At 46.2% G+C, this 19,272-nt stretch overlaps 1 protein-coding gene and 1 long non-coding RNA gene across 13 annotated transcripts in view; one reads left to right on the plus strand and one right to left on the minus strand.

The window, feature by feature from the left end:
• LOC145513665 (uncharacterized) overlaps nt 1–2,082 on the plus strand; it is a 42,718-nt gene extending 40,636 nt beyond the window's left edge. For both annotated transcript variants that reach the window (XR_014059653.1, XR_014059652.1), the window contains one exon: nt 410–2,082. This is a non-coding gene — a long non-coding RNA (uncharacterized LOC145513665). The remainder of the gene's footprint in view (nt 1–409) is intronic.
• Nucleotides 1–19,272, minus strand: part of STON2 (stonin 2) — a 167,509-nt gene that overhangs the window by 8,528 nt on the left and 139,709 nt on the right. For all 11 annotated transcript variants that reach the window (XR_014059647.1, XR_014059646.1, XR_014059644.1 and 8 more), the window contains 2 exons: nt 7,024–8,862; nt 348–550 (listed from right to left, as the gene is read on the minus strand). Coding sequence is in view for 5 of the 11 variants with exons in the window: in XM_081510622.1 (XP_081366748.1) it covers nt 348–550; nt 7,024–8,862 (2,042 nt within the window). In the remaining 6 variants the exon portion in view is untranslated. The remainder of the gene's footprint in view (nt 1–347; nt 551–7,023; nt 8,863–19,272) is intronic.

Raw genomic sequence — 19,272 nt, forward strand, 5'->3', positions numbered from 1 at the left:
CCTGCACTGCCAAGCCCACTCCCCTGCACATAAATTATATGATAAATGAGTAATAATAATCCCCTTACCCCATGACTCCTGTCGTTGTTCATGACAACTGAGACATCATATCCTCCTCTTTCACTAGCCTCTATTTCTCTTTCCAGCCTTTCTGTTGCCCACTAGCAGGATTATTCATTTAGCTCGGAGCAGATTCAACCACAGCTATGCAAGATGGGCCATCTCCATGGTGGCCGGAGCACACGCCTGCACCCTGGGCGGGCACTGCTGAAAGGAATGGGAGCAGGGAGCGTTTGGGGGTAAATAGACAGACTTGGAAGCATTAGCCAGATGCCCCCCGAGGCTACCTTGTAGCTGTAGTGTGCGGAATAATTGACCCACTTCCTGACATCCGTCTTGTCTTCCACAGAGATGGATCTCACGGCAGCTTTGGAGGCAGACGTTGTAGGCATGCTGAACTCGACGTCCACGTGATTGGCAAATCTGGAAGGCACTTCCCGGTCCGAGCCAAGTTCAAGGTGGCAGAAGAAACAGTGTGGGTGACCAGAAGCTACAAAAGAAAAACAAAGAATCTAGGGTTTGGGTTCTTTGGTGAAGAAATGGAAGGAGAGCCTCAGCAACAAACAAAGGAGGCCTGGCAGCCTTTCAGAGGGTCCAACGCTGAGCAGAGGACTGGCCTCGGCAGAAACCACACTGCACATATGTGCCTCAGACCGTTGAACGTAACACTGTCTCCTCATGGTAGCCTGGTATCCTAGCAATAAAACCTGTGACCTGGGAAATGAGGCTCCCTCTGCCTGCTCAGGTCAAAGCGCAATGTGAACACAGCACAAATACCAAGAAATAGAGATTGTAGATTGGCAGAAAGGAACAAAAGAGATCAGCACTTAGCACCTAATAAAACATCAAAGACAGCCACCTGGAGCAAAATCATCAATTTCTTTTGAAAGGTGAATTGAATTTTCTTCATAGCAGTTAATATTGTTTTTTAATGCTTTTGGCATGTTTTTCAGGTGAATGAAATATTTAAATAACAAAGCCCTTAGAAACTGCACGTAGGCATTAGGGAAGCATGGTTTCCCAGATGTCTCCCTAGGAAGACATCTTTCCCAGTGGTAAAGAATCTGCCAATACAGGAGACCTGGGTTCCATCCCTGGGCCATGAAGATCCCCTGGAGGAGGACATGGCAACCCACTCCAGCAGTCTTGCCTGGGAAACCCCATGGACAGAGGAGCCTGGTGGGCTACAGTCCATGGGGTCGCAATGAATCGGACACGACTGAGTGTGTAGTCACGCGCACGGAACATCGGAGAGAACACAAGGCTAGCTAACGGCCAGGACACCTGGATTTGACCTGCAACTCTTCTGAGTGCGACGACCCCACACCCAAACCCTTCGTGTTCTTCAGGCTTCTTCCTCAAGGGTGGAGTGCGGCGTTGGGGGTTGGTGGGCAAGGGTGAGCTGAACAAGGCCAGGCGTCAGCCCTTACTGCTATTTAACTCTCTAAATCTGTGGCTGGTTCTGCCGTATCTGGAAGGCAAATTTATGGTCTGATTTTCATCTGAAGATTGCTACCAGATTATTTGAGGGAGAAGGGCCAGAGCTGAGTTCCCTGACTCACCACGGACACGTCGTCGCCGCCACTGGTCAGATGTAGCAGGAGACGTTTTCTGAGAACCCTGAGCCAGGTCGTGTGCAAAGTGCTCTCTGCAGATTCCCTCACTGCATCTTCATAACCGTCCCCTGAGGTTGTGATTTGTTACATTTGTAGAGATGAGGAACTAAGGCTTCAGGAGGTGAGGTCAACCACCCGCGGTCATAGCTAGTAAGTGGCAGAGCCAAGAAAACTGGACCCAGCGTCCGCCTCCCAGGTGCTCTTAACTGGCTGTCTGTGTGACCACCTCACAGTCCTCAAACCTCAGTACCAGGGTCCGCAGGGTGACAGGGGTGGAGAGAAAGCCTTAAGGACCTCCGTAAAGCAACTTACTATGGATAAACAGTGTGCCTCTGACTTTCTTATGTAACTGAAACAGCTCTGAGTTATCTGAGTTTCCCCAAATAAACAATTCCAATTTCCTTTATTGGTCTGGGCAGGACTTTTTAATCTCAGAGAGTGAGGACATACACACCCACTCTCCAAGGAAAACATTACAGAGTGAAGTATTTGTTTTGCTCTGTTTCACAAATGTAACATATTTCAGTGGTGCTTTCAGAAAAGTAATACTTAAGAAAAAGATTGCCATTTTTTAGGAAAGGAATTTAAGATACGTGTAGTAGTAAAAATTACATTATTTGAAAATGAATTGATTCAGCTTTTTTTAACTGTGTAACCACAGATGTCATTATAACCATCACTATTACAGGCCAGAGACTGTGCTAAACACTTAAAAGCATTATCTAATTTCATTCTTAATGAGCTGGGTATTAATAACGCTGTTTTATAAAAGAGGAAACTGAGATTTCTCTGAAAGGTTTGAGTAAATTGCCTGAGGTCACAGCCATTAAACTGTAGTACTGGGAGTAAAATTCATATCTAACTGACTCCAAATCATATCCTAGACTCCTCTCAATACATTGCTATTAGATCATTACAAAGTGGTGGCTCAGACGGTAAAGCGTCTTGCTTACAATGCGGGAGACCTGGGTTCGATCCCTGGGTCCGGATCCTCTGGAGAAGGAAATGGCAACCCACTCCAGTACTCTTGCCTGGAAAATCCCATGGACGGAGGAGCCTGGTAGGCTACAGTCCATGGGGTCGCAAAGAGTCAGACACGACTGAGCGACTTCACTTCACTTCACTTCATTACAAAGTAGATATAGGAGTTTCTTAATTCAATAGCAACCTCTACAACAGTTTTATCTCATCACCCTTATTTACATATTGTTGGAACATTGAAAATCATAACTTTCCACAAAACTGACCCTCCTCTTCTCACCCCACCAAAGAGGATTCACAGCAAATTCTATGAAAACAACATTCTTTCTTGAGTTCTAGCATCAACCAATGGATGCTGGGGCTTGTGGACAGATGTGCTGTGTGCTCAGCCATATCGGACTCTGACCAGCAAGCTCCTCTGTTGGTAGCCCACCAGGCTCCTCTGTCCATGCAATTTTTTAGGCAAAAATATTGGAGCGGGTGGGTTTCCCTGGTGGCTCAGCCAGTAAAGAATCTGCCTGCAATTCAGGAGACCTGGGTTCGAACCCTGGGTCTGGAAGATCTCCTGGAGAAGGGAATGCAACCTACTCCAGTATCCTTGCCTGGAGAATCACATGGACAGAGGAGCCTGGCGAGCTATAGTCCATGGGGTCACAAAGAATCGGACACGACTGAGTGACTCACACTTTCACTTTCACTGGAGTGGATTGCCATTTCTTACTCCAGGGGATCTTCCCGACCCAGGGATCGAACTTGCATCTCTTGCATCTCCTGCATTAGCAGGTGGATTCTTTACCTCTGATCCACCTGGGAAGCCCAACAGACAGGGAAGCACACTTTTGAAAGCTAGTATAGTTTCACAGTAATGAACTAATTAGCTCACAGATTATGTCATCTTACTCCAATGACGTTGAGAAAATTTAACATTAAAATTCAGATTGCTATATCTCATGGAAGGGGAGCCCTACTGGAATTGTTTCCTCTTTACCTGATCTAACGAGAACTGGAATTCCAGCAAAGAAAGCTACCTGTGCAGGATAGAATGTTTTGTTCCCAAGCAGACAGCCTGGGAAAGCACAGAACTTGTTCTGGGTGCCTTCTAGGAATCAGGAACCCTTGGGATTAGGGTGAGAGGGAGAACATGGGCGGGCCCTGCTGGTGGGAGCCATGTAGGAATCCAGTGGGGGGCTTGTTAGCCTTTTGCAGGCTTGTTGGGATGGCCCTGCTGTGACTGCAGGCTTGGGGTGCTGGCTGCCTCTTGGTCTGACCATCCCGCCTCCTGGAGCTAGGGTTGCAGGCCCACTGCAAGTGGGATACACGAGCAGAGGTTCAGTCCTCTTCCACTGCAGAGATGTGAGGATTCTGACAAATAGCCTTACAAAGGCACCTTCCCAAAGCTATCTCTAGACGGAGTGAAGAGCTCAGAAAGGCGACTGTTACTAATAGAGCATCACCAGCTCTCTGGCTTCATGGATGGAGCCCCGGATGGGGAAGGGAGGGGGCTCAGAACACAGAACACCAGCAATGGTAAGACCCTGCAGTCAGACTAGAATTCAGATCCTGTACATTTCCAGTTGCCAGAAATGGGGTGCTATTAATTTCCTGAACCGATACAGAAATATACCATTGGCCAGAAGTAGAATAAGAAGTTCTCTGGGTTGAGGGGCATTTCACTTCTAAAAACATACAACCATGACAGCAAATCAGTAATTGAAGGAGGGGCGGGGGTCGGTTTAAGTGAGAGGCATCCCCAGATATTCTTACGGTGTCCAGTATTTTAACAATTGTTCACCAGTAAGGTGCCAGTAATCTGGAAATAACCTATGCGATATATAGGCTGCACTGACCTGGCCTTGAGCCTGCTGAGTACCACCTGCCCTGGGAAGCCTTAAGGAAACTATTTGCTGTTGCTTGAGGACTATTTATTCCCTATCCTGTATCTACTCCCTTTTGAGTTTGGTAACAATCTTTTTTTTTCCTCTTCTCTCTCTCTGAGAAATATTCTTCCCCAGCACTGCGTGTCATCTTGGCGGTCATGTCCGTTACACCCTCGAGCCTTGGAAAGTGACACGAAACAGCTTGCGGGAGTTTGTCCCAATGGCTGCAGCCTGAGGTCCCCTTCCACAGCTCCTGCCTTCCAGGATTATCCTTTCTGAAGCCTGCTTGTTCCTCTAGTTCTCCTAGACCACCTGTATCTTCCCGACAGTTTCTCTCTTTTTGCTGAAAGAAGCCAGTCTTCGCGGCTTATAAAGCCCCTCACGTGGTACCTTTAAATATTTGAGAGAAGGAACTTTGAAGCAAAGGAGGTATGTGAGGAAACTGCAAATCCCTGTGCTCATAATGGAAGTTACTTCAAGTTTGTGTCTGTTTTGTATGACCTGCCGAGAGGCAGTGGTGGGATCAAGAATAAAAAAAGACCCTGGATGTGATCGGTCACATCACTCCTGGTCCTTAATTTTCTCACCTATGGAAGGAAGAGGTTTGCCTAAGTCATCCCCAGGGTCCCTTCCAGCTTGAAAATCCAGTTATTCCGTAAGGAAGTGATCTGAATCCATGCTTAGTAAATTGCAGAGCTGAAAATCCCGGTGAACACAAACCTGAGGCCCTGTTTTTTCTGATGTTACACCTCCAGCAGGTTAAACAGCGATCTCCCCCTGTGACCCTAGCTCTCTTCTCAGGGGCATCCGTGCCACAGGAGAGCTGAGGGCCTCTTCTCTCCGCCATCAATTCACATGGGCCGAGACAGAAGTCATGGTGCTGTCAGCCAGGTGATACCGTGCTGGCCTCAGAGAAGTGAATAAGCAGGCGCAGAGAGGGAGGCTTTAAAAATCCTGCCCATTTACAAACAGGGTGGCCAGTCCAGCCTCAAACACAGAAGCCCAATTGTCTCTTGAGTCTGCGCCGCTCCATCCAGCGTCGGACACAGAAAGGCCTGGTGTGTGTCCACCGCCTGGCCCGCCAGCGGAGCCAACCAGATCATATTGCCTCTTGGCTTCACGTCATATTGCATGTAGGGTAAAACACAGCCACTCTGCACTCCGAACAGGAAATGAAGACTCTAATTACGTTGTTACGATTTAACAGGGAGAAAGGAATAAAGAATATCTGCATAAGGGAAAACTTAACCAACAGTTTTTCCAATCATTTTTTGTTGTTGTTGTTGGCCAAAATGCCCACTTTTGTTTATTACAAATGAGAAGTAGTTTAAAGGACCATGGGCTTATTGCCTGCCATTGGGATCACCCAGACTTACTCTAAGAAATATAACTATTAGAGCTGGTTTGATCACTCCCTAGTTTTGTCATTCCACCAAATCTCACTGGACCCAAGAGGAAAGCCATCGCCTTCGGGCTCATCCAAGCACACAAGCACCCCTGCTCACTGTGCGCACGCCAGCAAGGGCTGGTAAACTGTCTCCTTTGATCAAACACTCCTTCCCTTACTTTTTGTCAGGTAGCATTCCAGTCCTGGACCTTTAGGTCTTGGCTGTCTGCAGTCTGATCAGAGGCCCCTTCTCTCTCTCTCTCTCTCTCTCTCTCAAAGTTGCTCAGTCATGGACGATTCTTTGCAACCCCATGGACTGTCTGCCAGGTTTCTCTGTCCATGGAGTTCCCAGGCAAGAATACTCGAGTGGGTAGCCATTCCCCTCTCCAGAAGATCTTCCCAACCCAGGGATTGAACCCGGGTCTCCCGTATTGCAGGCAGACTTCTTTACCATTTAAGCCACCAGGGAAGCCCTGGGAGGCCCCTTCCCCATGCCCACATCCCAGTTCTAAGTTTGGGACATTATGATTGACAGGCCTTGCACAGGGTTGCTGGAATCATAAATCTAACTCCCCACCTACAGTGTACACGATTGGCCATCAACTGGCCCTTGGACCTGCACTCGGGCAGGGAAACCTGGCATGCTGCAGGCCATGGGATGGCAAAGAGCTGGACACGACTGAGCAACTGAATGACAACAACAACAACAACAACTCTTCAAATCCCAGAAGGCTTCTAGGGTCTAGAAAAAAAAATTGCTTCCAACACCAGCTAAAACTTTGAGTCAGAAAACAAATTCATAAGCTGTCTTAGAAATGTGCTTGGCAACCCTACTGAGAATAATAACGCATCCTTTCACGAAAGAAGTGTGGAGAAGGTAGGGGAATAAAAAGATGGAGTGACCTGGGTCATGCAGGTTTGTGACTTAACCTGGCTCAAATAACTTGTGCTTTCTGGCCGTCCATTCCCCCATCCCTCCCCATCACCGTTCCCCTCACATGGCACAAAACCAGCGCTTCGCAGGGGAAGAGAAGGCAGCACTTGGATCCCGGCTCTTTCGCCCCGGTGTGGCGGCTCTCACAGAAGACGGAGCGCTGCCTACCTGAGTTTTTGTCGGGCAGTCGGTTTATCCTCCACACGATGGAATTGAAGGCATGCTCGTACTTGGCGGTCCCCAGGGTGACTCTCATGACAGGCTCAGAGCCGGATACGCTCGCGGAGCCAAAACTTGCCCCGCGGTTCACTTTGGCTTTCAGAGACTTCTCCCCCAGGACGCTTTCCCTGCGGAAGTTTTTCACCCACTCGCTGGGCACAGGGTAGCGGACCATCACGTTCTCGCAGGGGACCTGGGTGAGGGGGTCCCAGTTGGAGGAGAAGCCCGCCGACATCCTCAGCCAGCTCTGCACCTCCACCTCCGCCCCGTGGATGCTCGCCGCCGTCCTGAGCGTGAAGGGCAAGGTCTTCTCGGCGAACACCGTCCGGAACCGCATGAGCTCGAAGCGGCAGGCGTCCAGCGGGTTGAAGAGGATGACGCGGGAGCCGCGGAACACGTCCGCGTCCACGCAGCCGTGAAAGCGGCACTCGTGGAGCCGGATCCACTTGGTGGTGGTGGTGGGCACGACGTCCTGGCGGGACACCACCTCGTTCCCTTTGACGAGGACGTCGTTGAGACCCAGCCGGCACTCGGCCAGGCCCGAGAGGAAACTCAGCACGTGGATCCGTGTCAGGACACGGTGCTGCAGGATCTGGTTGTCTCCCTTGCTCACGAGGCCAGAGAATTCATCTTGGACGTCCACCGTCATCTCCTCTTCCAGGTAGTTCAGGCCGACGGTGCTCAGCTCCGTTGACAACACCGGCAGCTCCATGAGGCGGTCCTGAACCGCTCGGATGAAGCTCAGGAAGTCCTCGTAGTTGGTGGTGCCCAGCTTGATGACTTGCTCCCTCTCGGCCGAGTGGGCCACGGCCGGTTTAGGCTGGTACTTCTTCTTCTCCTTGTAGGTGACGCGGTCTATCCGCAAGCTGTGGATCCTACCGTTCTCGTCGTAGTTTTGGAGCCGGGGTTCGGAAATCTCATGGCACATCTCCAGCTTGAACTCACGGAATGGCCTCTCCAGGCCCTGCTCATAATACAGCTGCAGGTAACCACTGTCCGTCAGTTTGACGTAGATGGGTCCCCAGTGCCTGGAGGACATGATGTTCTTCTTCTCGGGGATCCTAAGCATCATGGGCCACCCGTCCCTGGGCGGGGACTGCTCGGAGCCTGCCGGGTGGTCATCCAGCTCAGCCCAGGCGGTTGGGTCATCATCAGGGAGTGTCGCACCCCCTAAGTGGTCAGAATCCTCAATTTGGAGCTGCTTGAGTTTTTCCACAGCATCCGAGCGTGACTGGTTTCGGCTTGAGTCATCAAAACTGATGGCATCCTGGTAGACGACAATGAGGGAATCTCTCTGGCTCTTGCCTGGGGTACTGGACACAGAACTGTTCTGGGCTCGCCTCTCCTGCTCCTCGAAGAAAGCCCGGAAAGGGTTGATGGGGGAGGGCTGTACATCCTGCAGCGTCTCATTCAGAAAAGGATTGGTGGCCCTCCAAGGTGGAGCCTCGGGCACGGCAGGCGGATGGCTTACGGAGGACACGTCTAGCTTCTGAACTTTGGAGAAGTTCATCAAAGTGCTCTTGGGCCGCTCCCGCTTCTTAAATGACCCTGTTGAGTTATAAGGTCCATCTGGGGTCACAGAGGCAAGAGGCGGTGTTTCTGGCTTCAGAGGAGACGTGATGGGGGACAAAGGGCCGCTGACGTCATTGTCATCAAAAGTGACCCAGCTGGGGAAACGCGCAGAGGTCACTGGTGGGGTGGGGTGTCCGTTCACGGCCGGGCTGCCGGCCTGCCAGCTGATGGCCTCCATCTCTACCTCTTCATCCTCCTGAAGAGAGGAGGAATTGTCTGAAAGGAAAAGGAGAACACATGAGGGATTGCTGTTCAGGGCACGAGGGAATGTTGCTAGAATTTTATCTGGAATCCAATAAATTCCAACGCAGTTCATTACCTGTCTCAAGTGTTTAGCCTGGCACAGCTCTTACAGTTTTGTAGTAAGCACACCAGAGAAAGTAGCAGTCGCTCAGTCGTGTCTGACTCTTTGCGACCCCAGGGACTGAACCTAGGTCTGCCGCATTGCAGGCGGATTTTTTACCATCTGAGCCACCACGGAAGCCCACCAGAGGGCCATACATTAAATGCAGTAAGAATACAAACGTCAGTACAGAAGCACTGATAGAACCCAGGTCCGTCACAATTTAACTCTTATACATTCTACTATATTTTATAGAAGTTTCTGGAATAGGGTTTTTTTTTTCTTTTTGACACTAATGTATGTATTCTTAATTTTTAAACATCAAAACCACCTCTTACGTAAAATGATATAAAGCTGATCACATTAAACAAAACAAGCCATATGCTCTAAGTGATGATACGACTGTGAATAATGTAATTGGAGGGATTTTTACCCAAATGTGGTCAATAGATACTAAAGACAAAATGCTAACATCCTTAATATGAAATAAGTTTCATATGCAAGTGAATAAGAAAACTATAAAAACTTGAAATACATACAGGCAGAGGACAGATAGACAACCCAGGAAAGAGAAAGCAAAAATGTCTAATAACCACATGGGAAATGTTCAGTTTCACTAGTAATAAGAAAAATGAAAATTAAACCCCCTAAAAATAAAGTGAGGATTTTCCAAGTTTTAGTATTTGATGAGGGTAAGGGTGCTATAATATAAACAGTAAATAGATCCTCAATGAGACCATAAGTTGCTATAAATTCTCTGAAAATGGTTTGGTAGTTTGTATTAAGGGTCTTACAATGACTTAGTAATCTTACCCTAAGGAAATGAATCCAAATTGTGAACCAAGTTTGAGGTGAATGTTAGGAAACTGAGGCACACAGTGGAATAACATGTAGCCATTAAAATGTTTACAAGTCTGTAGAAACATAAGAAAATGCTCCTGATATTAATCTCATTTTTTCTCTAAAATATTTTTCCATCTTGGGGTTTATTTTATAAAGAAAAAAAAAAGATTATTATAAATAAAACTCCACTCTTGCAGGGCCTTCAAGGAAGGAACTGCAAAGTTGAGTTTCAAGGCAGGAAAAATCCAAACCTTTTTAGTTATGACCCTGTGTGTCTGCTGTGGTTGTGGGACGGGAGAGGGGCATGAGGCCTTTACAAAGCCAGAAGTGGATTCTGATGCAAGAATGTCCCAGTAAACAAATCAGTCTCTGGCATAGAGCCAATATGCAGTAAAGGATTGTTGACTGAATGAGTGAGAAAAGAACCTCTGCTTTGGAGCAGTTCTGTTCTCACTGGTTCTCTGACTTAATGTGCCTTTCTGATACCGGCTTCTCATGTTGTTCTCATGCCAGAGAAATGTGTACGGGGATCTCTGCCACCATTCCACCTGCTGTTTCCACCTCCAGACACTGGGATGCAAAGAGAAATGAAGATTCAAACGGCTGAGTTTTCTTACCATCCTGCTAAATCTTCATGAATGTCATACCCAGTCACACCAAATCAGCGATGTGACATATAATTAAACATGTAATTACACGTGGAGGGGATGGCTACCTGTCATCCATCTTTCAAAGTATATTTATTCAAACAAATAGTGATTATCTCTACTGAAAGCATCAGTTTGAAAATGTAAGCTGAATACATGCATGCACACACATACATACCCACACTCAACCCAGAAATAAAATGAGCAAAAAGTATTTTCTATATGTACGGCATCACAAAAAAATTTCAAAGCGTTTTAAAATTAAAGAGGAGACTCTCCTTCAAATTAATCATTAATCTACTTTTGTAGGTGTATAAGTGATTTATTTTCTGGAAAATGAAGGGAAAAGAATCAGAAAACAATCGAGGTTTGTAGGACATATTTTACTACTATTACTATTGTTATTATTATTATTACTGTTGTGGTGATTGTAATGAAGGCTTAAGGGAACAATGTGGCCCTGAGTAAAATATAATCACTTCCTTGAAATAGTAACTGAACCTCCCTAGGGAAGGGGATGCATCACAAAATGTATCACTTTCTAATGAAGCAGCTCTATGGAGCTTTTGTGGACAGTATTTCCACTCAGACAGTCTGGTGCTGACTCACCCCTTGTACCAAGGAGATCCTTTCTGCCTTGGAGCTCAGGACTACTCCCAAGCTTCAAATGTGCCCTAAGTCCTTTGCACTTAGAGGGTGGATTCTGCCAAAGCTGTTTATGCTTGCTGCCAAAGGATTCTCTTCTGTTGGGAATTTTGTCCCCAAAATAGCACTTACCATCCTCTCCCAAACTGAAAAAAAAAAAGGGAAAAAAGGCCTTTGTGTCCACTGAAGATAACTTAATTTTCTTACAGTAAGTCTTTGAATTTTAAGCCAAGTTACTTGAAATCACACCAAGTACTAGACAGTTTTGAAGCATTAGACTCATAATATAATTTAAATGAAGTTATTTTTGAATGTGGGGCTTCCTTGGTGGCTCAGATGGTAAAGAATTTGCCAACAATGAGGGAGACCCAGGTTTGATCCCTGAGTTGGGAATATCCCCTGGAGAAGGAAATGGCAACCACTCCAGTATTCTTGCCTGGAGAATTTCATGGACAGAGGAGCCTGATGAGCTACAATCCATGGGGTCGCAAAGAGTCAGACACAACTGAGCGACTAACACACACACATCTTCAAATTTGGAGGCAAATTTTTTAAATTAGATCAATTTCTAGAGATTCTATATTCATTAAATAGTACCAAAGGATGGTTACAAAGCTACCTCTTCTTTGCCATCTTCTTCTTCCATGATTGCAAACTGTTTTAAAAATCCATCTTTGGGGATGGTAGTAGTGTAATAGGTCAAATTTCTGAAAATGAGAATTTGGTTTTCTACAAAATCATTTATAAGGAAAAAATAATAAAAGCACTTTTCTAGATGAAAAGCAAAATTGGTTCATAGTTCACAGAGGGTCACGGTGGTTCATACTTTCATCTGAAAATAAAGCATTTCTTGAGGTGAATCTAAGGACTGCCAAATACTACTTTTAAAATTCTCCCCTATTAACACCAAGCTCTATCCCTGGGTTGGGAAGATCCCCTGGAGAAGGGAACAGCTACCCACTCCAGTATTCTTGCCTGGAGAATCCCATGGACAGAGAAGCCTGGCGGTTTACGCTCCATGGGGTCACAAAGAGTCAAACATGAATGAGTAACTAACACTTTCACTTTCTAAATATCCACTAATAGGAGACTGGTTATATCCTTAAACTGGAATCCCAAGCATCCGTCATATGATGCTATTGATGATGTTAACTCACATGGAAGCTGATCATGATATCTATATTATTGAGTAAATAACAAGAGCCCACAATGTAGAGTCAGACTGCCTGGGTTTCAATTCCATATCTGCAGCTTATTAGCTATATGACTTTGGGCAAGTTGTTTTAACTTCTGTGTCTCAGCCTTCCCATCAATGAAACTAGGAAAATATTAAATCCTACCTAACAGGGTTGCTCAGAAAAATTAATCCAAATGTTAGAATTGTGTTTGGCAAACATTAAATGTTCATTAGATGTTGGCTGCTATACCTACTGTTGCTGCTGCTGCTAGAATGATATATACTCATGATATAAAGTGTATAAACATGTTAAAAAGCTTTTTGATGTGAAAACAAATATGTGGGGTAAGAAGTGATTTTTGAAATTCTAAACCTGTCTTTTCATCTTTCAAAAATGCTGTATTGCTTACAAAATAAAGAAATACTAAAAGGTCAAAATGTATCTTTATGCCTCCCACTAACTGACCTTAGAGAAAGAATACCAAGAGCCTTGCTGTAGTCTGTGTAGATAAAGCAGCAGTTAGATCTTTACTAAGACACTTGTGACTGGTGTGGCTGGTACTGGAAACAATAAGGGGAGGGGAAAGTCTGGCAAATTTCTCCACTGCTGCTGCTGCTAAGTCGCTTCAGTCATGTCCGACTCTGTGCAACCCCATAGACGGCAGCCCATCAGGCTCCGCCGTCCCTGGGATTCTCCAGGCAAGAACACTGGAGTGGGTTGCCATTTCCTTCTCCAATTAAGAAACAGGCAAAACGCATTATCTTCAGAACAACATTATCATCCACAATTCTGTTTTACTGACTTATTAATATATAACCAAAAATCCAGCTTCACTTTACTTACTCTCTCTTCCACTCGCTACCTCCAAATTACTTTTAGTATTATGAGTTGGTGATGGTGGTTTAGTCGCTAAGTCGTGTCTGACTCTTGCGACCCCATGGACTGTAGCCTGCCAGGCTCCTCTGTCCATGGGGATTCTCCAGGCAAGAATACTGGAGTGGGTTGCCATTGCGTTCTCCAGGGGTATTAGGAGTTGGGCTGCTGCTAAATAAAAGCCATGGATGAGGGTTAGGTTTTCATTCTACACCACAGGGAGAATTTCCAGTACCTTTCCAGTAGTCATGTATGGATGTGAGAGTTGGACTAAAGAAAGCTGAGCGCCGAAGAATTGATGCTTTTGAACTGTGGTGTTGGAGAAGACTCTTGAGATTTCCTTGGACTGCAAGAAGATCCAACTAGTCTATCCTAAAGGAAATTAGTTGTGAATATTCGTTGGAAGGACTGATGCTGAAGCTGAAACTCCAATACTTTGGCCACCTGATGGGAAGAACTGACTTACTGGAAAAGACTCTGATGCTGGGAAAGATTGAAGGCAGGAGGAGAAGGGGACGACAGAGGATGAGAGGGTTGGATGGCATCACTCAATGGACATGAGTTTGAGTAAGCTCTGGGAGTTGGTGATGGAGAGGGAGGCCTAGCGTGCTGCAGTCCATGGGGTCGCAAAGAGTCGGACACGACTGAGCGACTGAACTGAACTGAACTGAAGAGCTTCCTTAGTGCCTTTACAGATGTAAACTAAAAAGAAATGGTGGATCCTTTTGATGCTAGACTACAATCGATTTTAAGTTCCCCAAAGAGTAAATTAATTGATTACAATGGCAATCAAAACCACCAAACTGCAGAAAAAGTAAGCACTATGGGGGGAAAAGGTAAGATTCTATGATATTTTTGAAAACAGCAGATGAGATTGGCCATCTTCCTCCCCCATTTGTTAACCTAATTTATTAAACACAATTTCAAGTGTAAAACACTTATTGAGAGCTGTTCCTTGGAATTTATGAGCAGTGGCAAAACAAATACATTATTGCAGTAACAGTTACTGTTGCACAAGAACATATACTGCATGACCAGTCTTGGATGAACAGTGGGCACCTAAATACTTGTGTGTGTGTTCAGTCACCAAGTCGTATCCGACTCTTTGCAACCCCATGGACTGTGGCATGCCAGGCCTCACTGTCCCTCACCATCTCCCAGAGTTTGCCCAAGTTCATGTCCATTAAATTGGTAATGCCATCCAACCATCTCATCCTCTGTCACCCTCTTCTCCTTCTGCCCTCAATCTTTCCCAGCATCAGGGTCTTTTCCAATGAGTCAGCTGTTTGTATCAGGTGCCCAAAGTATTGGAGCTTCAGCTTCAGCATCAGTCCTTCCTATAGTATTCGGGGTTGATTTCCTTTAGGATTGACTGGTTTGATTTCCCTCCTGTCCAAGGGACTTTCAAGAGTCTTCTCCAGCACCAGAGTTCAAAAGCATCAATTCTAGCGAGAAGAGGAACACAGAATTTTCTGACTTGAAGGGATTTTAGAAATAATAAAACCTGACTCCTTCATTTTGCTGAGAAGGCTGACACTCAGTGAGTTTAAGTCAACTGCCTAAAATGAAACTGAAAGTCAAGTCCTAATTTTATATTCATTAACTCTGGTATTGTCTTAACGCTTGTTCATTAAGTTAAAATCTGGTTAATTTACCTTTGAGATTGGCAAGAGTTATCTTGACACACAACTTTTTAAGAGCACTGTTCAGTGGGAGAAAAGAAGTTAAACAATGACTGACATTTACAGAGGGAAGCCTTTTGGCACGAAGTCATCCCCTGATATGTGAAGGTGTACGGGTGAGAGAAAGGAGTTATTCATTTAAACCTTATCAGGGGAGCTTCTTAACGTGGAGAAAATAAGCTGAGACCTGCTTAGTCACCGCAATACACTGATAAAAAGGGGAGTCAGAGGGTCTGAGTCTGTTTATCTGTCCTTAGCATTCATTGTCCTGGAAAGGGGATGTTTGGATGCTAGTCAGAGATATCTCAAAGTAAAGAAGTGAGTTCGTCAAACTACCACTTACCACCACTCGACAGAATCGCTATCATTTCACACTAGGTTCTGGTTTTTATTCAGCATTTGCTAAGAGGGACTAAAAAGCAGTACTGAGCACCTTCCAATGATTGGTACAGCTCACTGTGCCACCTCCCTCCCTGCTTCAAGATGGGCTAACATGTTTTATCATTTTTTTTCCCTCATAAAAGCAAGCATCAGACTTCAAGTTTGATGAATGGCCCAGGAACATCCCCAGTATTTTGGGTGTGCCTACCTAATCTGTTCTAACTTTTTAAAATCTGGTTCTAAACATTTGGGCTTCCCAGGTGGCTCAGGGCTAAAGAACCTGCCTGCCAATGAAGGAGCCACAGGAGATGAGGGTTCAGTCCCTGGAATGAGAAGATCCTGGAGGAGGCAATGGCAGCCCACTCCAGTATTCTTGCCGGGATAATCCCATAGACAGAGGAGCCTGGAGTGCCACAGTCCATAGGATTGCGAAGCGTTGGACATGACTGACCATGCACGTATGCACGTCTAAACATTTCCTGGTTTTACCACTCCCCATTTCCCCATGCCTTCTTTAACACTCAGCACTTTGGATCCCTGCTCATGGCTTCTTCCTCTGACAACTAAACTTCCAACTCAACTGGCTTACTGGTTCTCTGACTTAATGTGCCTTTCTGATACCGGCTTCTCATGTTGTCTGAGATGAAGGCTCTATTCTCTAACACCCACCTGGGCAGAGATCCCACTGTAACACCTTGCTGTTGTCTGAAGGGGCCAACTTCAGTTCCCCAGCAGAGGGATTATCCCGGCAAGAATACTGGAGTGGGCTGCCATTGCCTCCTCCGGGATCTTCTCGTTCCAGAGACTGAACCCTCATCTCCTGTGGCTCCTTCATTGGCAGGCAGGTTCTTTAGCCCTGACCCACCTGGGAAACCCAAATATTTAGAACCAGATTTTAAAAAGTTAGGCAGAGGGGCAGGGCTAGATTCCAGTATCTATGGTAAACTGAAAAACTGGCAATCCACTTTATAAATTAGTCTCTTAACATTTTATATATCAGGGCATCTCAGAGACTTAACTAGTGATGCTACCTGATGACCTAACCTAATCCGTGTTTTATTTATGTCTTCATTGCCATAGCAAAAATGCCTCCTGCATTTCCCTCCCACCTTAAACTATTTTCAGAGCCCACCAAAGAGGAGTGAACCGAGAGGAGTTTCCAGGGTGCGAGCCCTTTTGGACAGTCTGTGAAGCTCTCTGCTTACTGACCCATCATGCTCTTCTATGACGTGACAAGATAGTGGAAAGGGCTCTTTTGGTTCAGGAGCGAAAAAGAAAAGGGGTAACACCCAGGTGTTACTGTCAAGGAGAACATATAGGAGGGGCAAGGGAAAAAAAGGTGTCCATCCTGTCTCTGATTTGAGCACAGTTCTTCTGCCCTGCAAGTGCCAGGGCTGGGGACCCGGGAAAGGACTGCCTAGAGGGGCACAGGGCAAGTTCCCAGAACAGTGACAAGTGCCCACACCCTTAGTGTGTTCAGGACAGGTTGCTCATCAGGACTGCCTGCCCCATTGCCACCCTGGGAGTCTCACCTGTGTGTGCCCCCACGTCCTCACTCACTGTTCACCTGGTCACCACGTGAGGACACACCCCAGCCACAACCCAGGATGCTCATAAGCTCCAAGGAATCAGTGAACCCATGAGAGGGGCAACAGTGCAGTCAAGGTCCTGGATTTTAGTGAAAAACGAGGCTGGATCAGCACATCCTAAAGCAGTGTTAAAAGGGACTGAACCCTGCTGTCACATTTAGTCAGAGATCTCAGTTTCTAAGAGCCTCACCCGTCTTATACGAACAGGTAAAAATCAGGTTTCAGGTTTTGTAGGTTGCTCCCCAAATCCTGGAACTTCTTCTGATGAAGGTAATGTCATACCTCACTACCTTTACCATGTCTTACTGCAACAGTGAGAGACAGAAAAGGACCAGATGTGTGAAGGATTAGGAAGCACCTAAAGAAAGCTGAGCACCAAAGAACTGATGCTTTTGAACTGCAGTGTTGGAGAAGACTCTTGAGAGTCCCTTGGACTGCAAGGAGATCCAACCAGTCAATCCTAAAGGAAATCAACCTTGAGTATTCACTGTAAGGATTGATGTTGAAACTGAAGCTCCAATACTTTGGCCACCTGATGTGATGAGCTGACTCAATGGAAAAGACCCTGATGCTGGGAAAGATTGAGGGCAGGAGGAGAAAAAGGGCAGCAGAGGATGAGATGGTTGGGTAGTATCGCCGACTCAATGGACATGAATTTGAGCCAACTCCAGGAGACAGTAAAGAACAGAGGAGCCTGGCGTGCTGCAGTCCACGGGGTCGTAAAGAGTCGGACACGACTTAGAGACTGAACAACAACAAATGTCCGGCCACTCAGTCTGGGCCCCCACAGAGCTGGGACTCGGCGTCTTCTTTGCATATAATACTTCTAACTCTGGTTTCCACGGTCCGGGACGTGGAGCACCTGCACCATGAGCATGGACCTCTTCCTCCTTATTCTGCGGGGGAAGCACGGGAGTGTCATCTGCTTGTAAGTATCCAACCAGGATGAGTTTATACACTGTGAGTACACGTAGTCAGCCCCTCTTTCCCTTCCCAGTCCTGAAACAGTTCCAGAGCAGAACTGTTCTACTGCAGACCAGGTTCAACGTCTGATCATTCTGAACCTCAAGGATGGGAAGTGCTACTTCTACAGGAGACACTAAATTTGGTCAGGGGGTAAAGAAACAGAGCTGGGGCCTCTCAAGCATGATTCTATATGCTTGTGTACACTGTATTTTTTGGGAATGAGAAGAGCGGGCATTCTGACTGAGTCTGTATCAAGCTTATCTTCCAGTTTATAACATTGCTAGGCTATAGGGCGGCTTCTGGAAGGAATTCAAGAGGTCCGTTGGGGATGGAGGGTATAAATCAGCTGGACTAAGGTCACTCATAGCCAGATGAGGGGCAATCCCTGCAAGCTGGAAGGATCTGTACAAATGATCCCCTTGCACCAATGTTACGCAAAGCTCATTGCTCTCGATGTAAATTTTCCAGCAATGGCAACAACAGTAAAATAACTAAACAGCTCCTGTATGCAGTAAGTCACTTCTTTTCAACTGAATTTGAGGTGAGTAATTTGATTTCATTTCACTACTTGTCCAGCTCCCTTTTAGTTACCAAGATCAAAGGAGACATTCTTACAGGCTGGTGGTAGGTGCAATTTACAAACTGAAAACGTAAATTAAAACAGTGGTTTAGTCACTAAGTTGTGTCCGACTCTTGTGACCCCATGGACTGTAGCCTGCCAGGCTCCTCTGTCCAAGGTGCTCTCCAGGCAAGAATACTGGAGTGGGTTGCCATTGCCTTCTCCAGGGCATCTTCCTGACCCAAGGATTGAACCTGGGTCTCCTGCACGGTTCAGTTCAGTTCAGTCGCTCAGTCATGTCTGACTCTTTGCGACCCCATGGACTGCAGCATGCCAGGCCTCCCTGTCCATCACCAACTCCTGGAGTTTACTCAAACTCATTGAGTCGGTGATGCCATCCAACCATCTCATCTTCCATCATCCCCTTCTCCTCCTGCCTTCAATCTTTCCCAGCATCAGGGTCTTTTCAAATGAGTCAGCTCTTTGCATCAGGTGGCCAAAGAATTGGAGTTTCAGTTTCAACATTAGTCCTTCCAATGAACACCCAGGACTGATCTCCTTTAGGATGGACTGGTTGGATCTCCTTGCAGTCCAAGGGACTCTCAAGAGTCTTCTCCAACACCACAGTTCAAAAGCATCAATTCTTCGGTGTTCAGCTTTCTTTATAGTCCAAATCTCACATCCATACATGACTACTGGAAAAACCATAGCCTTGACTAGATGGACCTTTGTTGTAGGCAGTTTCTTTATTGGCTGAGACCCCAGAGAAGCTCCTAAGTTAAAATAATCTGTTAGAAAAACAGCAAACAACTAATTTCTACCATGCCAATAGATTTATTCTAGCAGGTAGAGATCTATTTATACTCTTGGACCTATCTAGCTTTTCTGAAGACCTCAAAGGCAAATGGAGTGTAATGTTC

Source organism: Giraffa tippelskirchi, chromosome 7 (assembly GCF_054371585.1).
Source record: "Giraffa tippelskirchi isolate mGirTip1 chromosome 7, T2T-mGirTip1v1.2.pri, whole genome shotgun sequence".
NCBI classification, from domain to species: Eukaryota; Metazoa; Chordata; class Mammalia; order Artiodactyla; family Giraffidae; genus Giraffa; species Giraffa tippelskirchi.